Source organism: Tachysurus vachellii, chromosome 8 (genome assembly GCF_030014155.1).
Source record: "Tachysurus vachellii isolate PV-2020 chromosome 8, HZAU_Pvac_v1, whole genome shotgun sequence".
Taxonomy (NCBI): domain Eukaryota; kingdom Metazoa; phylum Chordata; class Actinopteri; order Siluriformes; family Bagridae; genus Tachysurus; species Tachysurus vachellii.
This window is the reverse complement of record NC_083467.1, coordinates 1,461,981-1,478,490: the sequence shown is the minus strand read 5'-3', so window position 1 is coordinate 1,478,490 and position 16,510 is coordinate 1,461,981. Positions and strand designations below refer to the sequence as shown.

Below are 16,510 nucleotides of genomic sequence, written 5' to 3'. Positions count from 1 at the left end.
GCTGTTATAAAGTGTAAATGGGAGTAAAGCATTTCTGAGAGAACAAAAGTGAAAGGTATCTGTCATCTTTTTATGACTTGAATAACAGCATTCATAGCATTTTTTATTGACATTACAGCGTTTGGCAGACGCAAAACTGCTTTTAATTCCTATTATTGAATACTCTTCACTAAGTTAACATACTTAAGATACCATGAGCCTAAAACACTGTTCAAAGTTTTTTTTAAATACACACATAAAAGAAACCTGGGAAGAAAATGCTAGTTCAAGTGTGGGAATTTTTTACTAAAATAATGTAAAAGACAACATAGATTAGGGGAAAGGTGAGAGAGGGAAAAAGAACATACATTGAGAGTCAAATGTTATACAGTGCACAGGCCATTAGGCTCATGGAGGCGAGCAGGTTCTAGGCACAGGCCATTAAAGGTTAAAGGTAAAGAATAACTAAACACCCCTTTAGGCTAAGAACACACAGCTACCAACACACACACACAAAGGCAGAAAAAACACATGTGATAAGGCCCAAAATTGAGCATAAGGTTTTAATAAGAAGATTCAAAATCAAAAGAATCACTTCTTAATATAAAATGGTTTGACAGCATAACAAGGAGAATATTGAGTCTTTTTGTTAGCACGCCATGAGTTTGAGTAGCTTGTGTGCTTGTGGATGGGGCTGAAGGAGTTTGAGTAGCTAGAACACAACACAAGTCCATAGAGCCTCAGTAAGCATGTATAGACTCTGGCCACTTTGTTAATAAGTAAACTAATGGCTACTGCACACCGTATCCAAAAAGACAGAACAATAGAAGAACAGGATCAAATCATATAAAGAAAAGAGATGTTGGTAGGCACCAAGTTTCCAAAGTACAAGAAATCCATACATACCCATGAAAAAAGTGTGTTGTGTTGAGTTGTGTTGTAGAACACCTCAGAAAGGAGAATAAAGTCTACTATAGGAACGGGGCCCCTCGGTTGGAAGATAATGGAAATTTAGATGGCCTACTGCAAAGGTAAAACATTGACCATTTGGAAATAATGGTAATTTTCTGTAAGCGTGCGAAACTGAGTACATGAGCTGTATTATGATTGGATAACGAGGGAGGGTATGACGAAAGGGGGGCATGTCAGTACTGTATATAAGCTTACTGTAATCAGCAGTGCTTCAGTGCTACTGATTAGTATCGTCTACTGGACAAACTTGTATCCCTGGTACCAGCTGGTTGATTGCTGTCTATACGACTGTCAATAAGCCGCCCTCAACTGAATCCAGTCTTCGTGAGTTTGGCTGATCATTTCTTCTTCGAACTTCAACTTATAGTCAGATTGCAGGAGCTAGCCTGGGCCAATGTAGGTTGGAGGCGATTTTCTCCTACACAAGTATTTCATGTTTATTGATTCCACATGTATGCTGAAACATTCTTATTTATAGCTCATGAATACTTTCATGAACAATTTAAACTTTTAAGCTACTGTATTGTAATTATGTAGAAATTAGGGACTAAAGACAGGAACATAAGCATGTATATTCTGAATCTGCATTAATTCCCTGCACAGTAACCATCATCATTAACTATGACTCTCCATATTCTTAGTATAAAAGGTGATGATCTCGGTGAGAAGGTCAGCAACAGGTGAAAGAATAGGAATGGTGGCTTCATTCAAAAGTTGCTCGACCCTTTGTAGAGATTGAAGCTGGAAAACAACACATAGGTTCATAGCGCCTTAGTAAGAATGAACAGACTCTGGCTACTTAGTTAATGAGTAAACTGATGGCTACTGCACTAAAAATATTCTAAGAAACAGAACAATGAAAGAACAAAATTAAATCATATAAGGAAAAGTGTTGATAAGCACCAAACTTCCAAAGTTCAAGAAGTTTATACATACCCATGGCAAAATGCGAGTTGTGTTGAAGAAGAAGCTCAAAGATGAGAATAAAGACTAAAAGCACATAAAACCAACTTATAAACGCCATGGCCTGATGACGTAGGCATCAGCCTGTAGGTTTAAAAACGTACTGTAGGAATGGGCCCCTAGGTTGAAAGATAATGGAAAATTTAGATGGCTGTATGCATAGGTAAAACATTGAACATTTGGAAATAATGGAAAATTTCTAGAAGTCAGAAAAATTAGTATGGGAGCTGAATTATGATTGGATAATGGGGGCGCATATCCAAACTGTATATAACCAGCAGTACTTTGGTGCAAGTAGCGTCTACTGGACAAACTTGTATCCCTGTTACCAGCTGGTTGATTGCTGTCTATACGACTGTCAATAAACCTACCTCAACTGAATCCAGTCTTTGTAAGTTTGGCTGATTATTTCTTCTTTGAATTTCAACTTAGAATTGTTGTTTAAACTTATAGACAGATTGCAGGAGCTAGCCTGGGCCAATGTAGGTTGGAGGCGATTTTTCTACATTGTTTTGGTGAGCCGAGCCAGGAGAGTCTACGGGGACCCCGAACCCTGGATTTGGGGAGGCGTAGCACTGCTGTCCAGATCAGACAACTATAGTCTTGTGTGGTCCGTACGGGCAATCAATTTTGATTGATTTATAAAACACAAAAGATTGTACTGAAGTTTTCGATTTACTGTATTTATAAAACCCAAAAGATTTTACTGCATGTTTTATGTGAATATAAAGACTGGAATTGAAAGAGACTGTGTAAAGTTTGCAAACTCGGTCGGTGAAAAGTATATATGAGTACAGATTGATAAGTGTATGTGCACATTGAGATTATTGTCTAACCTGTGGATACCACTATCACTATCTCACTAAAAGATAGGTCTGAACAGACAGGTGGTGTGACTTTTCCCGAAATACCGCTGGGGTATGTTGCAGCACAAAGGTGAATAGAGGAGAAAATAGATTCATTGTCTTTGTACAGAGAAGGAAAAAGCAAAGGTGATCAGAAAGGAGCATGTGAAAAGGCTCATTGTGGGCAGTCAAACAGGACAGTAACCTTTAAATGTGCCCGGAGATGTGTCATGTGTTAATGTTTAGCCATAAATATGTCCGGTAATGGCCCGTTAACAAACATTTCGTAGCTGTCGGGCGGAATCCTCATATCTCCAAAACCGTAATTTTTCAGGAAATTAAAAAAACGCCGTACCTTATCTGCAGTGCACAGGGTTTAGTCCACGTTGCAGTGGATTGTCTTGCACTAAATTCCTGTCCTCAGACGAGCACCAGAACTAGCGGGGGTCAAGATGTTTTTTTTTTTGAGCCCAGTGTTTTGAAGACATTTACCTCAGAAGACGTGTTGATTCGTTGCGACTCTTCTTGAGGAGAAATATGCCGTGAAGCTCTCCCACGGAGTGAGGAAGAGGTGGACAGTTGAAGTGTCCAATGGAGTTATGAGATTTGCGCTCAAGCTATTTTCAAGACTTTAGATTGGTTAATAACTTGTAAAAATAACAGACCCACGTGTTGACTGACCAATAGCATCGATATGTGAAAAAATATGAAATTGACCAAATTTGGGCATACGAGGTTTCCGCCCGACAGCGACGATATACAGCGCATCTCTGTACCCAATTATCTTATCTCAGCTATGCTTTACTGTCTTAGTTATTGCTTTATAAGTTTGTTACTGTGGAGAATACACTATATTAATTATTAAAAACTTTTGTAGGAATGTGGCTGCATCACTCTTGTCTTCACCTGTTAGTTGCAGTGGATGTGAAAGCAGCAACGCAACCGACATTCATACAGGGTAAGTCACATTTGCCGGCTTTTCTGTTTTATTAGTATTACTGATGTGTTGCTTAGTACTTTGGAAAATACAAGATACTAATAATGGTTTTTTTTTTTTTTTTTAGGAATGTGGCTGCAACACTTTCACCTTCGTCAGATACTCGCACGAGGGCACGCAGCAACGCAACTGGGAACAATAAAGAGTATGTCCACATGTACCCATTTTTCTGTTATATTTTATATTAGTATATATTAGTTATATATTATTTTTACTAATGTGTTGCTTAGTACTTTGGAAAATACACGATGAGACTAATTATGATTTTTTTTTTTTTTTAGGAATGTGGCTGCAACACTTTCACCTTCATTTCCTCGTACGAGAGCACGCAGCAACGCGACCGACATTCATCCAGGGTCATCCATTTACCCATTTTTCTGTTATGCGTGCACTATATTAGTATTACTAATGTGCTGCTTTAGTGCTTTGGAAAATACATGATGATTTTTTTTTTTTAGGAATGTGTCTGCATCACTTTTATCTGTTACTCACACACGCCATAGGTCTCTTTCAGTTCTCAAAGCAACTGAGACTAATGTGTAAGTACAGTTTATTAAAGTGTCACTGCCACAGTAAAATACTGAGTAACAATTTTATTTTAACCATTTATTTATTTATTTACATATTTAACACTGACAGTGATAATGCACCTGTTGCAAAGAGACTCAAGACCAACATCCAGGCAAGCAGCAGGCAGTCCGTTCTGTCATGGAAAACAGAGACTGATATTGATGTGGTTCCACACACTTTGAGTTTCTTTCCTGCATGGGAACCTGGACCACAGCTGAGTCCTGCAGATGCACACACACCCCTGAGTCTCTTCAAAATGTTTTTTCCTGAGAATGCAGTTTCAACGTTATGCCATCACCAAAACTTACAAATGTATATCTTATTTTTTATATTGTGAAGTATTTTTAGATGCACACCAAACTGTACATTTACAGCTGACATTTAGAATCATTCCATACAATAAAGCTTCTGGACTCTTGAGTCTATTGTATTGTTCATGTTTTTTTTAACATTAGTAAAATAAGTCTTATTTTGTCAATTACAGATATAAATAAAATCTTAAGTCTTTTGTACTTTATTGCACACTATTTTATGAAACCACAAGCAAAAAATTTTCTCTTTAAATCTCCCCACATTCATTCTTTTGTCAACACAATCCAGACTAAGCCATTAGGGGGTTGGGCCTCCTCAGGTGTGAAACACATCAATATTCATGACCATTGACCCTCCCTTGCATATTGCCTTTACACAGCAAAAACTCTCTTACAAAAGTTAAATCAATGTATTGTTTCATGTGAATGAGTGGGTAAAATGGTTTTTACATCTTTTTGTAGCAAATTCTCAACTCTACAAGAGTAGAGAACTTTATTGTTCGTGAACAAATGTTTAGTATGTGTTTCTTGGCCTTATTTCAGCAACTTTTCTTTTTCTTTTTTTTACTAACCACACATAAACATCATTTACTTAAAAATACAAACATGTACATACATTTTACTTACATAATATTGTAGCCCAGTTTGTGCTGAATACAGTGTTTTGTGATATTAGCCATTAATATGTTTTAAAGTAACTGAAAAAAGACCAAATGTAAGAGCATGTCAGAACCTCTGCCAGTGTCCCAAAATGGTCAGACCCCAAGGGGTTAATGATCCCTTAGTAATAACTAATGATACACCTCATAATATAACTACTGAAATGATAGAACTCTGGGTTTGGGTTTTGTGACTCTGAGTTTTCTTGAATTTGCTTGATGATTAATGTCAAAAGATTTTTTTTTTCTATTTTCAAATTCAATCCACACATTTGTTTCAATCAGAGATTTCATCAATCAAAGAACTTTTAAAATCTGTCAGTGCATTGAAATTATTGTTGCAGTTTGTTAGAAACCATTTAATTTTACTAACATTCTCTGGTGGCCATCACCGGTATTTCATTTCATTCACTGTAAGTGTATATTTACTGTAGCACGAAATGTTTGTTGTATTGTTTAAGCTAATCATTTTGTAATGGCTTATAAAGTTTCATTATGTAATATTTATATTTTATTGGTAAAATGGGTATGCATTGTATAGTTTAATTTACAGATTAGTTATAATAATACATCAGAATTTTTATAAAAAAAAAAAAAGATCAATGTTACATTCAATATATGACAATATGTCCACATAAATCCTATTACATTACAGAAACTGAGCTAAATATACAGTAAAAGATCTGAAATGTCTGAAAAGGTCCATGTTAGCATTACACTCTTTATTCAAGCTGTGATACTGATGCACAATTCCAAATCAATTCTATAATCAAGTAAAATCCTTACCAAACTCTTTTACATACTAAAAAAGCAAAATTAAATGTAATTATTAACATATTTGCATTCGATATTTCATTAATATGAATATCTGATAACTCGTTATACATGCTTTAAAACTGTTTGTCACTTATCATGTGAGCTTTCTTTATTCACAGGTTGATTGTTGTTGTGAACTCTTTTTGAGCACATAGTCATTAGCCCAGTAGATAATCTTTGTTAAGGCATCGAGCATCAGGCAGTTTATATCTTCATCCATGTGGATCTGCTCATGATAGTTCAAGACAGGAAAGATACGGTTCACAGGCACACCCAGTTCATAACTGCATTTCTGCATCTGGACACACACACACACACACACACACACACACACACACACACAAATATACATATGATGTAAAAATTTGTAGTTACGAAACTCTACAGTTTTCAATATGGTAAAATGACTCACATTGTCTTTGATCTTCTTGCTTTTGTAGACGTTTTGCAGTTTCTTCTTGGTTAATGGACATGCGAGGTCTACTCTTGTCATGAAAACCACTTGAGGAATTCCTGTAACGTAATCAGGAAACACACACATAACAATTCAGTCATTTCAGTGTAAAACCTTAGAAGTGTGCTGGATTTTTGCGGTCTGATTAATGATTAGTTTATTGGATTTATGTTTCTGTGCTAAAATTTCTGCCAACCAAAATTTATTTATTTCAGTTTCAAATGTTGCTAGGTATTCTAAACTGCAGACAATCTTAATTCATATGTTTTGTACATGTAATATGATCCAGTTATGCTATTATGGAGAGTGAGGTTTTGGTTTCAATGTAGAAATGAGAATCATGTGAGTCAGAGCATCAGAGCAGTCAAGATTTTAATAGTGCTGTTTTGTTTTTATTGTTACACAAATGGAGAGGAAAGGAATGAATTGATTAAATTAAATGTAATTAACTTACAAAATATATTATTTATTAATTAATTAATTACATTAATATTACTGAGTTCATGACTGGGGGACGCAGTGGCTTAGTGGTTAGCACGTTCGCCTCACACCTCCAGGGTTGGGGGTTCGATTCCCGCCTCCTCCTCGTGTGTGTTGAGTTTGCATGTTCTCCCCGTGCCTCGGGGGTTTCCTCCAGGTACTCCTGTTTCCTCCCCCAGTCCAAAGACATGCATGGTAGGTTGATTGGCATCTCTGGAAAATTGTCTGTAGTGTGTGAGTGCGTGAGTGAATGGGTTGCGATGGGTTGGCACTCCCTCCAGGGTGTATCCTGCCTTGATGCCCGATGACGCCTGAGATAGGCACAGGCTCCCCGTGACCCGAGGTAACTCGGATAAGCGGTAGAAAATGAGTGAGTGAGAGATTAGTGAGTGAGTTCATGACTGACTCACCCATGCTGCTTGCTGCTTTTATGACACTCTTCATTTTTTGGAGAAACTTTTTGTCTTGGGTTGAAATTGTGTCAGCTGGCATGACGAACACCAGGCAGTGCATCTGATCACTCAGGGTGGGGTTTTTATTGTAGTAAAAACTGCTTTCAGACAGTGGAGTTTGAGAGTTAAACTGAAGAAAAGAGAGTTCAATAAAGACTGATTATGTATTTTCTAGTGACATTTGTTGTTTATACTATAATGAATTCTGTAGAAGTGTAAGTGTTACACACCATGTAACCCTCTTTAATATGACCTTTTAAAGCACTGACGATATCTTCACTGAGGACTCCAGAGTCTTTTTCTGCACCCATTATATCATTGAAGCCAAAAGGAAATGATCCTTCTTCATTTGCAAATTCAAATCGTTCATACTGTAAAGTTACAGAAAACAATTTTAATTAAAGTTTAAATAGTGAAAAGAAGTCATATACAAATGTAGGACTGTGTAATATAAACTCACGCGTAAAGTATGACTCGTTGTTGATCCTGCAGCAGCCAGACAGTCGATGAACTGTCGGCCTTCAAAAATGGATCTGATGGTGTTTATGGTGCTGGACTTTCCTGCTCCAACTGGTCCACAGACGAGGAATCTGAGCTCTTGAACTTCATTACAAATTTTAAATGTCTTGAGAGAGTTTAACATTCTTTCTTGTCTGAAGAAATAAGATGATTCCAACATATTTATATTTAATAATTAAATTATTATAATATTTCATATTTAACTTTTATATATTTGTGTAATCCACTGCGCATGTGCCATCATCTAAGGATCTTTATGGATAATGGTACTTTGCATATAACTAAAACATGTTTGTGAACTTACTTCCATTCCACTTTCCTCCATTCTTTTATAACTGTAAAAACAACACAATATTAACATGCTATGAATTAATATTAATATTAGTATGTATATAACTATACTAACAGCATATTCCCATTCTTAGGAGGTGCATTGTAAAAAGAAATTATCCCCTCCCTTTTATTTATTAGCGCCTTTAATAATAACTGCATTGTCCTCACCAAGTTTAGCGTAAACCAAACAATGCATATCACCAAATACCCCTCATGCCAACTATCAAACCTGGTGATGCATGGAGGATTTATCCATCTGTGCAGCCACTTAATCTAGGTGGAAATTGGGTCACTAAGCAGGACATTGATCTGCAAATCCACATTAGAATGGCTAAAGAAGACAAAAGTGAAGGAGTTGGAATATAGATAAAGTTGTAGCTCTAAACTGGTTTTCACCCATCCTTCCCCAACTACAGACATGGCTGCTACCCTACTACAAATCGATCATCACCTGGTGTCCTTCACCCACCTCAACCTCCACTCTGTCTCCCTTTCTTCTGTAACTTACCACTGCTATGCTGATGATTCACAACTTATCTTCTCTTTCCCACCCTCAGATACCACAGCTTCTGATCGGATCTCAGCATGTCTGGCAGAAATATCATCATGGATGACTGCACATCAGTTAAAGCTCAATCCTAGCAAAACTGAACGGCTGTTAATCCCAGGTGATCTTGCAATATCTCTGCATAACGATCTGATCTCCCCTTCAGTCACAGCTCGCAACCTTGGGGTAACCATCGACAATCAACTTTCCTTTTCCTCTCATGTTGCTAATGTGACTCGCTTATGTCGGTTTCTTCTCTGCAGCATTAGAAGGATTCAGCCATTTTTGTCCACACAGGATGCTCAAGTACTTGTTCAATCTCTTGTTTCAAGACTGGACTACTGCAATGCACTGCTGGCAGGTCTACATACAGTATGAACACAATTAGTCCTCTGCAAATGGTACAAAATGCAGCTACAAGTTCTCGCATACCACCGAGCTGCTGCGATCCCTCCACTGGCTTCCGGGAGCTGCACCATCAGATTCAAAACACCGCTGCTGGCCTACAAAGCCAAAAATGGACCAGCTCCCTCTTACCTCAAAGCACTCATCACTCCTCGCACTGCACCTCGCACCCTCAAATCTACCAGCACTGCTCGACTGGTACCACCATCTCTCAGGGTAAGAGGTAAGTACTGTATACTACAAGACTCTGTTCTGTTCTGACACCAAGGTGGTGGAATGAACATCCCGTAAGGGTCCAGACAGCTTAGTCACTGGCTATTTTCAAACGAGGGTTGAAGACCTACTTATTCATGAAACACTTTAACTAGCACTTCCTTCCCTGTTTGGTGTATGTATATAAAAAAAAGAAATTTAAACAGTGTTTTAGACTCATAGTCTCTTAAGTATGTAACCTAGTGAACCAGAGTTAATATATCCAATGACAGAAACTTAAGCATGTTTGTACATCACTTTGGATAAGGGCGTCTGCCAAATGATGTAAATGTATAATTTTTAAACCTGTATAATTAAGATCACTCATTATATAGTTATTATTAGCATTATGTTAGTTAACTGATATCATTTCATGTAATAATGACTTCTGTTACTTACTGATTCTCACAATTGCAGAGCATGAGGTGGAACCTGAACTGTTGCTCAGGGTTACGGTGTAGTTTCCTTCATCACTGTCCTCAGCGTTTGAAATTTCCAAGACACAATTTTTACCAATTGTTCTCATTTTGTGCTTGCCCTCAACACAAATCAATTTTTGGTCATGCTTTTCCCATGAGACTGTTACATCTTCTGTGTTTGCCTGACAGGTAAGAATAATATCCTGTCCAGGTTCAACTTGTTTCTCAGCCAGAACTGTGACAAATTCTGTTAAACGGATAAGAAAAATGTCATTAAATTCAAATATTATAAAATGTATATAGATCTATGTTTGTATTTCAGGTCATGAGCATGTCGAGCCAACCGTACACTCCTCAGGATGCTTAAAGAATTCTTTTTGAATTTTTCATTTCATATATTTTCAAAATGCTTAAAATTAGATTTAAACATTAATTGATTCATCTGAACCAGCTAACGTGTGTTAGATTAGACCATCGTCATGTACAGAGCCCAAACTCCCAATGTCTCTGTTTAAATTACTGAATAATTATTTCATTATAACACATTTAGAATTGTAATGAACAAGTTATTCTGCAAGAATGCACCAGTTCCAGAGTCACTGTGGTATATTTCTGATATATTTCAGACCCTAAATTAACATTAGACCGTGTTGAATGAAATGCTTCAGTTTGTGTTTACATACCGGGTTTGGTTGGATTTCCTCCCATGATTGACTCTATATTGATGGAAAAAATTAAATATTATTAAGATATTGAGAGCATTGAAAGAGTCTTAACAGAAAGCACCACAAACTGGTTTGGGAACAGCACTGAGCAGGACAGGCAGGTTCACAAGATGTGTGCAATCATCATCCCCTCTTAGCTGCCTGAACTGTTATCTGTCTAGAGTAAACGGCACCAGAGCATGACCAGGTGAATCCAGCTTCATAGATCATAGTGAAATATTTTAAACTTGAAATATTTTTAATATTTAACTGACTGTTACTCAGTAGTGAAATGAACTTCTAACCTTAATCCAGACAGCAGAGTACATCAGTCTTTTAAAATGGCTAAAGGTTCCATGAAGATTTTAACTAACCTCTAACCTATAACTAAAAAAAAAAACCTGTATTTACACTAGCACGTAGATGTCTACTCTGTGCACCTTGTTCCCATAGGACTTAATTATCTTGTTTTAAATATTTTCTCTATTTTATTACAGACAGTTACCATAGTAAAAATCATAAAGTATATGGTTGTGTTTGGTTTAATAAAATTTGAATTTTATGGTACTAAATTCACATTAGAAACATTTACAGTTGCATTAGAATCTTATTCATTTTAGCATTAGATACTGTAGCCATGTGGAGAATGAAACAGTGATGCAGCAAATCAAAAGAAAGAAAGAGGAAGTAAATGTGAAGCACAAAACTAGGTTGTATCTGTAATAAAAGACACTTATGAATGAGAATATAATGATCTTGAAATAAATAGCAACAAAACAATCAACTGGTTCTTGTTTATTGTGGTTGAAGATCATTAGTAGAGGCGTGTGTGTGTTCATGTCTGGGTGTGTGTGTGTGTGTGTGTGTGCGTGTGTGTGCGTTCATGTGTGCGTATGTGTGTGTGCGTGTGCGCGTGTGTGTATGTTTTTGTGTGTGTGCGTGTGTGTGTGCGTGCATGTGTGTGTTCATGTGTGTGTTTTGTTTGCATACGAGATAAAGAAGCGAGTGTGTTTTCGATACTACACATGATCCTTCTTTATGAACATAACTTACCTTGTGTGAAGCTCAGGTCAGATTTAAGGTCTGTGTGTGTTTCTGCGGTTCTAAGTGTGCAGTTCAGCTCCTCTTCCTCTCGACTGCTGATTCTTCTTTCTCTTTTGCTGTTTGCTGCAGAGGGGAAGTGGAGCGTTTCTGAGAAAACGAAAGTGAAAGTTATCTGGCAGTTTTTTATACCTTGAATAATTGCATGTTTATTGATTCCTCATGCATGCTGGAACATTCTTAATTATAGCTCATGAATAATGAACAAGTGAAACTTTTAATTGAACTTTCAATTGAAACTTTTGTAATTATGTAGAATATATATATATATATTGCCACCTTACTGATTTTTTTTTTTTTTTTGCACATTTGTCACACTTTAATGTTTCAGATCATCAAACTAATTTAAATATTAGTCAAAGATAACACGAGTAAACACAACATGTTTAAGCTATAAGTTATATTTGTAACTGCCGCTAGAGGCAACTCTCATTATATATGCATTCAGTTCATAATATGCACTTTACAGTTTTAAGTAAATAAATTGTTAAAATGTTCAAATAATAATTAGAATAAAACAGGAATATATTTTTGTTTGTTAGTTTATTCATGTTCTTAGTTAAAACCATAGAAGGGTGAGAGGGAACATATAATTTTGTTTCACTGGGGAATTATTTAATTGTTGCTATCACTTCCGGGGGGGCGCTAAATGCAGAAAAGACGCACGAGGTACGCGCTAATGTGCATACAAGTTGCACTTGTAAGAAGTGTTAAGTTTATTGCTGCTCTTTGGGTTAAAGGAGAAGAAATTATAACCTTCAAGTTTATTCCTCTTGAGTTAGAGAGGCCAATGAGGTATGAGTTTATGTATAATTAGCCAATTTAAGTGTATTTTCTGACTTGTTGAATGTGCACTTTATTTAAGTTATGTATGTCCTTCTGTAGTTCTGACGGCATTTGGGCATTTTCGCATCTTTGGAATTTCGACACTATCGGCATTATTGGCATTATTGGAGCATAAGGCTACAAGACATATTGAAGACTTGTCCAAAATAAATGTCTGTTAAAAAACAAGAACGACCTGAGCCTTTTATTCAACTCGAGGGGAGTAACAATATTGTTTAAGCTAATAATTTTGTAATGGCTTATACAGTTTCATTATGTAATATTTACATTTTATTGGTAAAAATGTGATCAAACATACATGGGTATGCATTGTATAGTTTTATTCACACAATAATAATACATCTGAATTTTTAAAATAAAAAAGCAGATAAAATGTCACATTCAATATATGAAAATATATCCACATAAATCCTATTACATTACAGAAACTGAGCTAAATATAAAAGATCTGAAATGTCTGAAAAGCTCCATGTTAGCATTACACTCTTTATTCAGGCTGTGATACTGATGCACAATTCCAAATCAAATCTATAATCAAGTAAAAATCTAAACTCTTTTATACGGCTACTTAAAAAACAAAATGAAATGTAATCATTAATATATTTGCATTAATTATTAGATTAATATGAATATCTGAGTATCTCATTAGACAAACTTGAAAATTGTTTGTCACTTATCATGTGAACTTTCTTTATTCACATTTTGATTGTTGTTTTGAACTCTTTTTGAGCACATAGTCATTAGCAAAGTATGTAATCTGTGTTAAGGCATCGAGCATCAGGCAGTTTATATCTTCATTCATGTGGATCTGATCATGATAGTTCAAGACAGGAAAGATACGGTTCACAGTCACACCCAGTTCATAACTGCATTTCTCCATCTGGACACACACACACACACACACACACACACACACACACAAATATACATATGATGTCAAAATTTGTAGTTTACGAAACTCTACAGTTTTCAGCATGAAAAATGACTCACATTGTCTTTGATCTTCTTGCTTTTGTAGACGTTTTGCAGGTCCTTCTTGGCTAATGGACATGCGAGGTCTACTCTTGTCATGAAAACCACATGAGGAATTCCTGTAGCATAATCAGGAAACACACACATAACACTTAAGTCATTTCAGTGCCTTAGAAGTGTGCTGGATTTTTGCAGTCTGACTAATGATTAGTTTATTGGCTTTTATGTTTCTGTGCTAAAATTTCTTCCAGTTCCAAATGTTTCTAGGTATTCTAAACTGCAGACAATCTTAATTTTTCGTTCATGTAATATGATCCAGTTATGCCATTATGGAGAGCGAGGTTTTGGTCTCAATGTAGATATGAGAATCATGTGAGTCAGAGCATCAGAGCAGTCAAGATTTGAATAGTGCTGTTTTGTTTTTATTGTTACACAAATGGAGGAAAGGAATGAATTGATTAAATTAAATGTAATTAACTTACAAAATATATTTAATTAATTAATTACATTAATATTACTGAGTTCATGACTGACTCACCCATGCTGCTTGCTGCTTTTATGACACTCTTCATTTTTTGCATGAAGTTTTTGTCTTGGGTTGAAATTTTGTCAGCTGGCATGACGAACACCAGGCAGTGCATCTGATCACTCAGGGTGGGGTTTTTATTGTAGTAAAGGCTGCTTTCAGACAGTTGAGTTTCAGAGTTGAACTGAAGAAAAGAGAGTTCAATAAAGACTGTTAATACTTGTAGTATTTTCTGCAAACTACTGTAATGTGAATTCAATAGAGTGTAAGTGTTACACACCGTGTAACCCTCTTTAATGTGACCTTTTAAAGCACTGATGATATCTTCACTGAGGACTCCAGAGTATGTTTCCGCACCCATTATATCATTGAAGGCAAAAGGAAATGATCCTTCTTCATTTGCGATTTGAAATCGTTCATACTGTAATGTTACAAAAAACCATGTTAAAGTTTAACTAGATAACTGTCTAATGCATACAAAGTGAGATGAAGTCACACACGTAGGACTGCGTAATATAGACTCACGCATAGAGTATGACTCGTTGTTGATCCTGCAGCAGCCAGACAGTCGATAAACTGACGGCCTTCAAAAATGGATCTGATGGTGTTTATGGTGCTGGACTTTCCTGCTCCAACTGGTCCACAGAGGAGGAATCTGAGCTCTTGGACTTCATTACAAATTTGAAATGTCTTGAGAGACTTTAACATTCTCTCTTGTCTGAAGAAAAAAAATGTGATTCCAGTATATTTATATTTAATAATTAAATTATTATAATATTTCATATTTAACTTTTATATATTTGTGTAATCCACTGCACATGTGCCATCGTCTAAGATCTTTATGGATAATGGTACTTTGCAAATAACCAAAACATGTTTGTGAACTTACTTCCATTCCACTTTCCTCCATTCTTTTATAACTGTAAAAACAACACAATATTAACATGCTATGAATTAATATTAATATTAGTGTGTATATAACTATACTAACAGTTTATTCCCATTTTTAGGAGGTGCATTGTAAAAAGAAATTACGCCCTCCTTTATTTATTAGCTCTGAAATTTTTTAAACCTGTACGATTTCCACCACCCATTATATAATCATTGCTATGTATTTGTCTGATTAGGAAAAGTTATTATTAGCATTATGTTAGTTAACTGATATCATTTCATGTAATAATGACTTCTGTTACTTACTGATTCTCACAAGTGCAGAGCATGAGGTGGAACCTAAAATGTTTCTCAGGGTTACGGTGTAGTTTCCTTCATCACCGTCCTCAGCGTTTGAAATTTCCAAGACACAATTTGTACCAATTGTTCTCATTTTGTGCTTGCCCTCAACACAACGCAATTTTTGGCCATGCTTTTCCCATGAGACTGTTACATCTGCTGTGTTTGCCTGACAGGTAAGAATAATATCCCGTCCATGTACAACTTGTTGATCAGCCAGAACTGTGACAAATTCTGTTAAACAGATGAGAAAAATGTAATTAAATTCAAATATTATAAAATGTATATAGATCTATGTTTGTATTTCAGGTCATGAGCATGTCGAGCCAACCGTGCACTCCTCAGGATGCTTAAAGAATTCTTTTAGAATTTTTCATTTCATATATTTTCAAAATGCTTAATATTAGATTTAAACATTCATTAGTTCATCTGAACCAGCTAACGTGTGTTAGATTAGGCCATTGTCATGTACAGAGCCCAAACTCCCAATATCTCTGTTTAAATTACTGAATAATTATTTAATTATAACACATTCAGAATTATAATTAACAAGTTATTCTGCAAGAATGCACCAGTTCCAGAGTTACTGTGGTGTATTTCTGATATATTTCAGACCCTAAATTAACATTAGACCGTATTGAATGAAATGCTTCAGTTTGTGTTTACATACCAGGTTTGGATAGAAATAATCCTATGACTGCGTCTACAATATTTTCCATTCTTGATATTAGATACTGTAGCCCTGTAGAGAATGAAAACAGGGATGCAGCAAATCAAAAGAAAGAAAGAGGAAGTAAATGTGCAGCACAAAACTAGGTTGCACCTGTAATAAAAGACACTTATGAATGAGAATATAATGATGTTGAAATTAATAGCAACAAAACAATAAATTGGTTCTTGTTTATTTTGGTTTAAGATCATTAGTAGAGGTGTATGTGTGTGTGTTTGTGTGTTTTGTTTGCATATGAGATAAAGAATTGAGTGTGTTTTCTATACTACACATGATCTTTCTAAATGAACATAACTTACCTTGTGTGAAGCTCCAAGTGAGATTTAAGGTCTGTGTGTGTTTCTCTGTCTGCTGTTCTAAGTGTGCAGCTCAGCTCGTCTTCCTCTCGACTGCTGATTCTTCTTTATCTTTTGATGTTATAAAGTGCA

At 35.9% G+C, this 16,510-nt stretch overlaps 2 protein-coding genes and 1 long non-coding RNA gene across 4 annotated transcripts; 1 reads left to right on the top strand and 2 right to left on the bottom strand.

Moving 5' to 3' along the window:
* Positions 1-5,823: 5,823 nt before the first annotated feature.
* Positions 5,824-11,926, bottom strand: LOC132849810 (interferon-induced protein 44-like). Its single transcript, XM_060875692.1, has 9 exons — positions 11,731-11,926; positions 10,657-10,689; positions 9,954-10,220; positions 8,322-8,352; positions 7,959-8,151; positions 7,729-7,869; positions 7,457-7,628; positions 6,525-6,625; positions 5,824-6,410 (listed from the first exon to the last, which is right to left on the bottom strand). Exons 2-9 carry the CDS (start codon positions 10,679-10,681, stop codon positions 6,222-6,224), a joined length of 1,119 nt encoding a protein of 372 aa, XP_060731675.1. The 5' UTR covers positions 10,682-10,689; positions 11,731-11,926; the 3' UTR covers positions 5,824-6,221.
* Positions 11,927-12,426: 500 nt separating this feature from the next.
* LOC132849813 (uncharacterized) lies at positions 12,427-12,795 on the top strand. The gene is made up of 2 exons (XR_009648931.1): positions 12,427-12,573; positions 12,664-12,795. It is a non-coding gene; the product is annotated as an uncharacterized LOC132849813 (long non-coding RNA).
* Positions 12,796-12,927: 132 nt separating this feature from the next.
* On the bottom strand, positions 12,928-16,510 carry LOC132849806 (interferon-induced protein 44-like). Of its 2 annotated transcripts, none has more exons than XM_060875687.1 (9): positions 16,382-16,510; positions 16,023-16,094; positions 15,320-15,586; positions 15,012-15,042; positions 14,648-14,840; positions 14,403-14,543; positions 14,135-14,306; positions 13,615-13,715; positions 12,928-13,504 (listed from the first exon to the last, which is right to left on the bottom strand). In XM_060875687.1, exons 2-9 carry the CDS (start codon positions 16,069-16,071, stop codon positions 13,316-13,318), a joined length of 1,143 nt encoding a protein of 380 aa, XP_060731670.1. In that variant the 5' UTR covers positions 16,072-16,094; positions 16,382-16,510; the 3' UTR covers positions 12,928-13,315. The 2 variants fall into 2 exon arrangements, with proteins under 2 accessions (XP_060731670.1, XP_060731671.1); XM_060875688.1 differs by having other exon boundaries at positions 16,023-16,086.

Bases quoted from the DNA above. Each gene is read 5' to 3' on its own strand.
- LOC132849806 (XM_060875687.1), bottom strand. From the start codon at position 16,071: ATGGAAAATATTGTAGACGCAGTCATAGGATTATTTCTATCCAAACCT. The intron at 14,544-14,647 runs GTGAGTCTATAT...GTAACATTACAG, and splicing joins CAACGAGTCATACTCTATGC to TATGAACGATTTCAAATCGC. The intron at 13,716-14,134 runs GTGAGTCAGTCA...ATTATGCTACAG, and splicing joins AAAAGCAGCAAGCAGCATGG to GAATTCCTCATGTGGTTTTC.
- LOC132849810 (XM_060875692.1), bottom strand. From the start codon at position 10,681: ATGGGAGGAAATCCAACCAAACCCG. The intron at 7,629-7,728 runs GTGTGTAACACT...TCTTTTCTTCAG, and splicing joins ATATTAAAGAGGGTTACATG to TTTAACTCTCAAACTCCACT. The intron at 6,411-6,524 runs GTGAGTCATTTT...GTGTGTGTCCAG, and splicing joins GCAAGAAGATCAAAGACAAT to ATGCAGAAATGCAGTTATGA.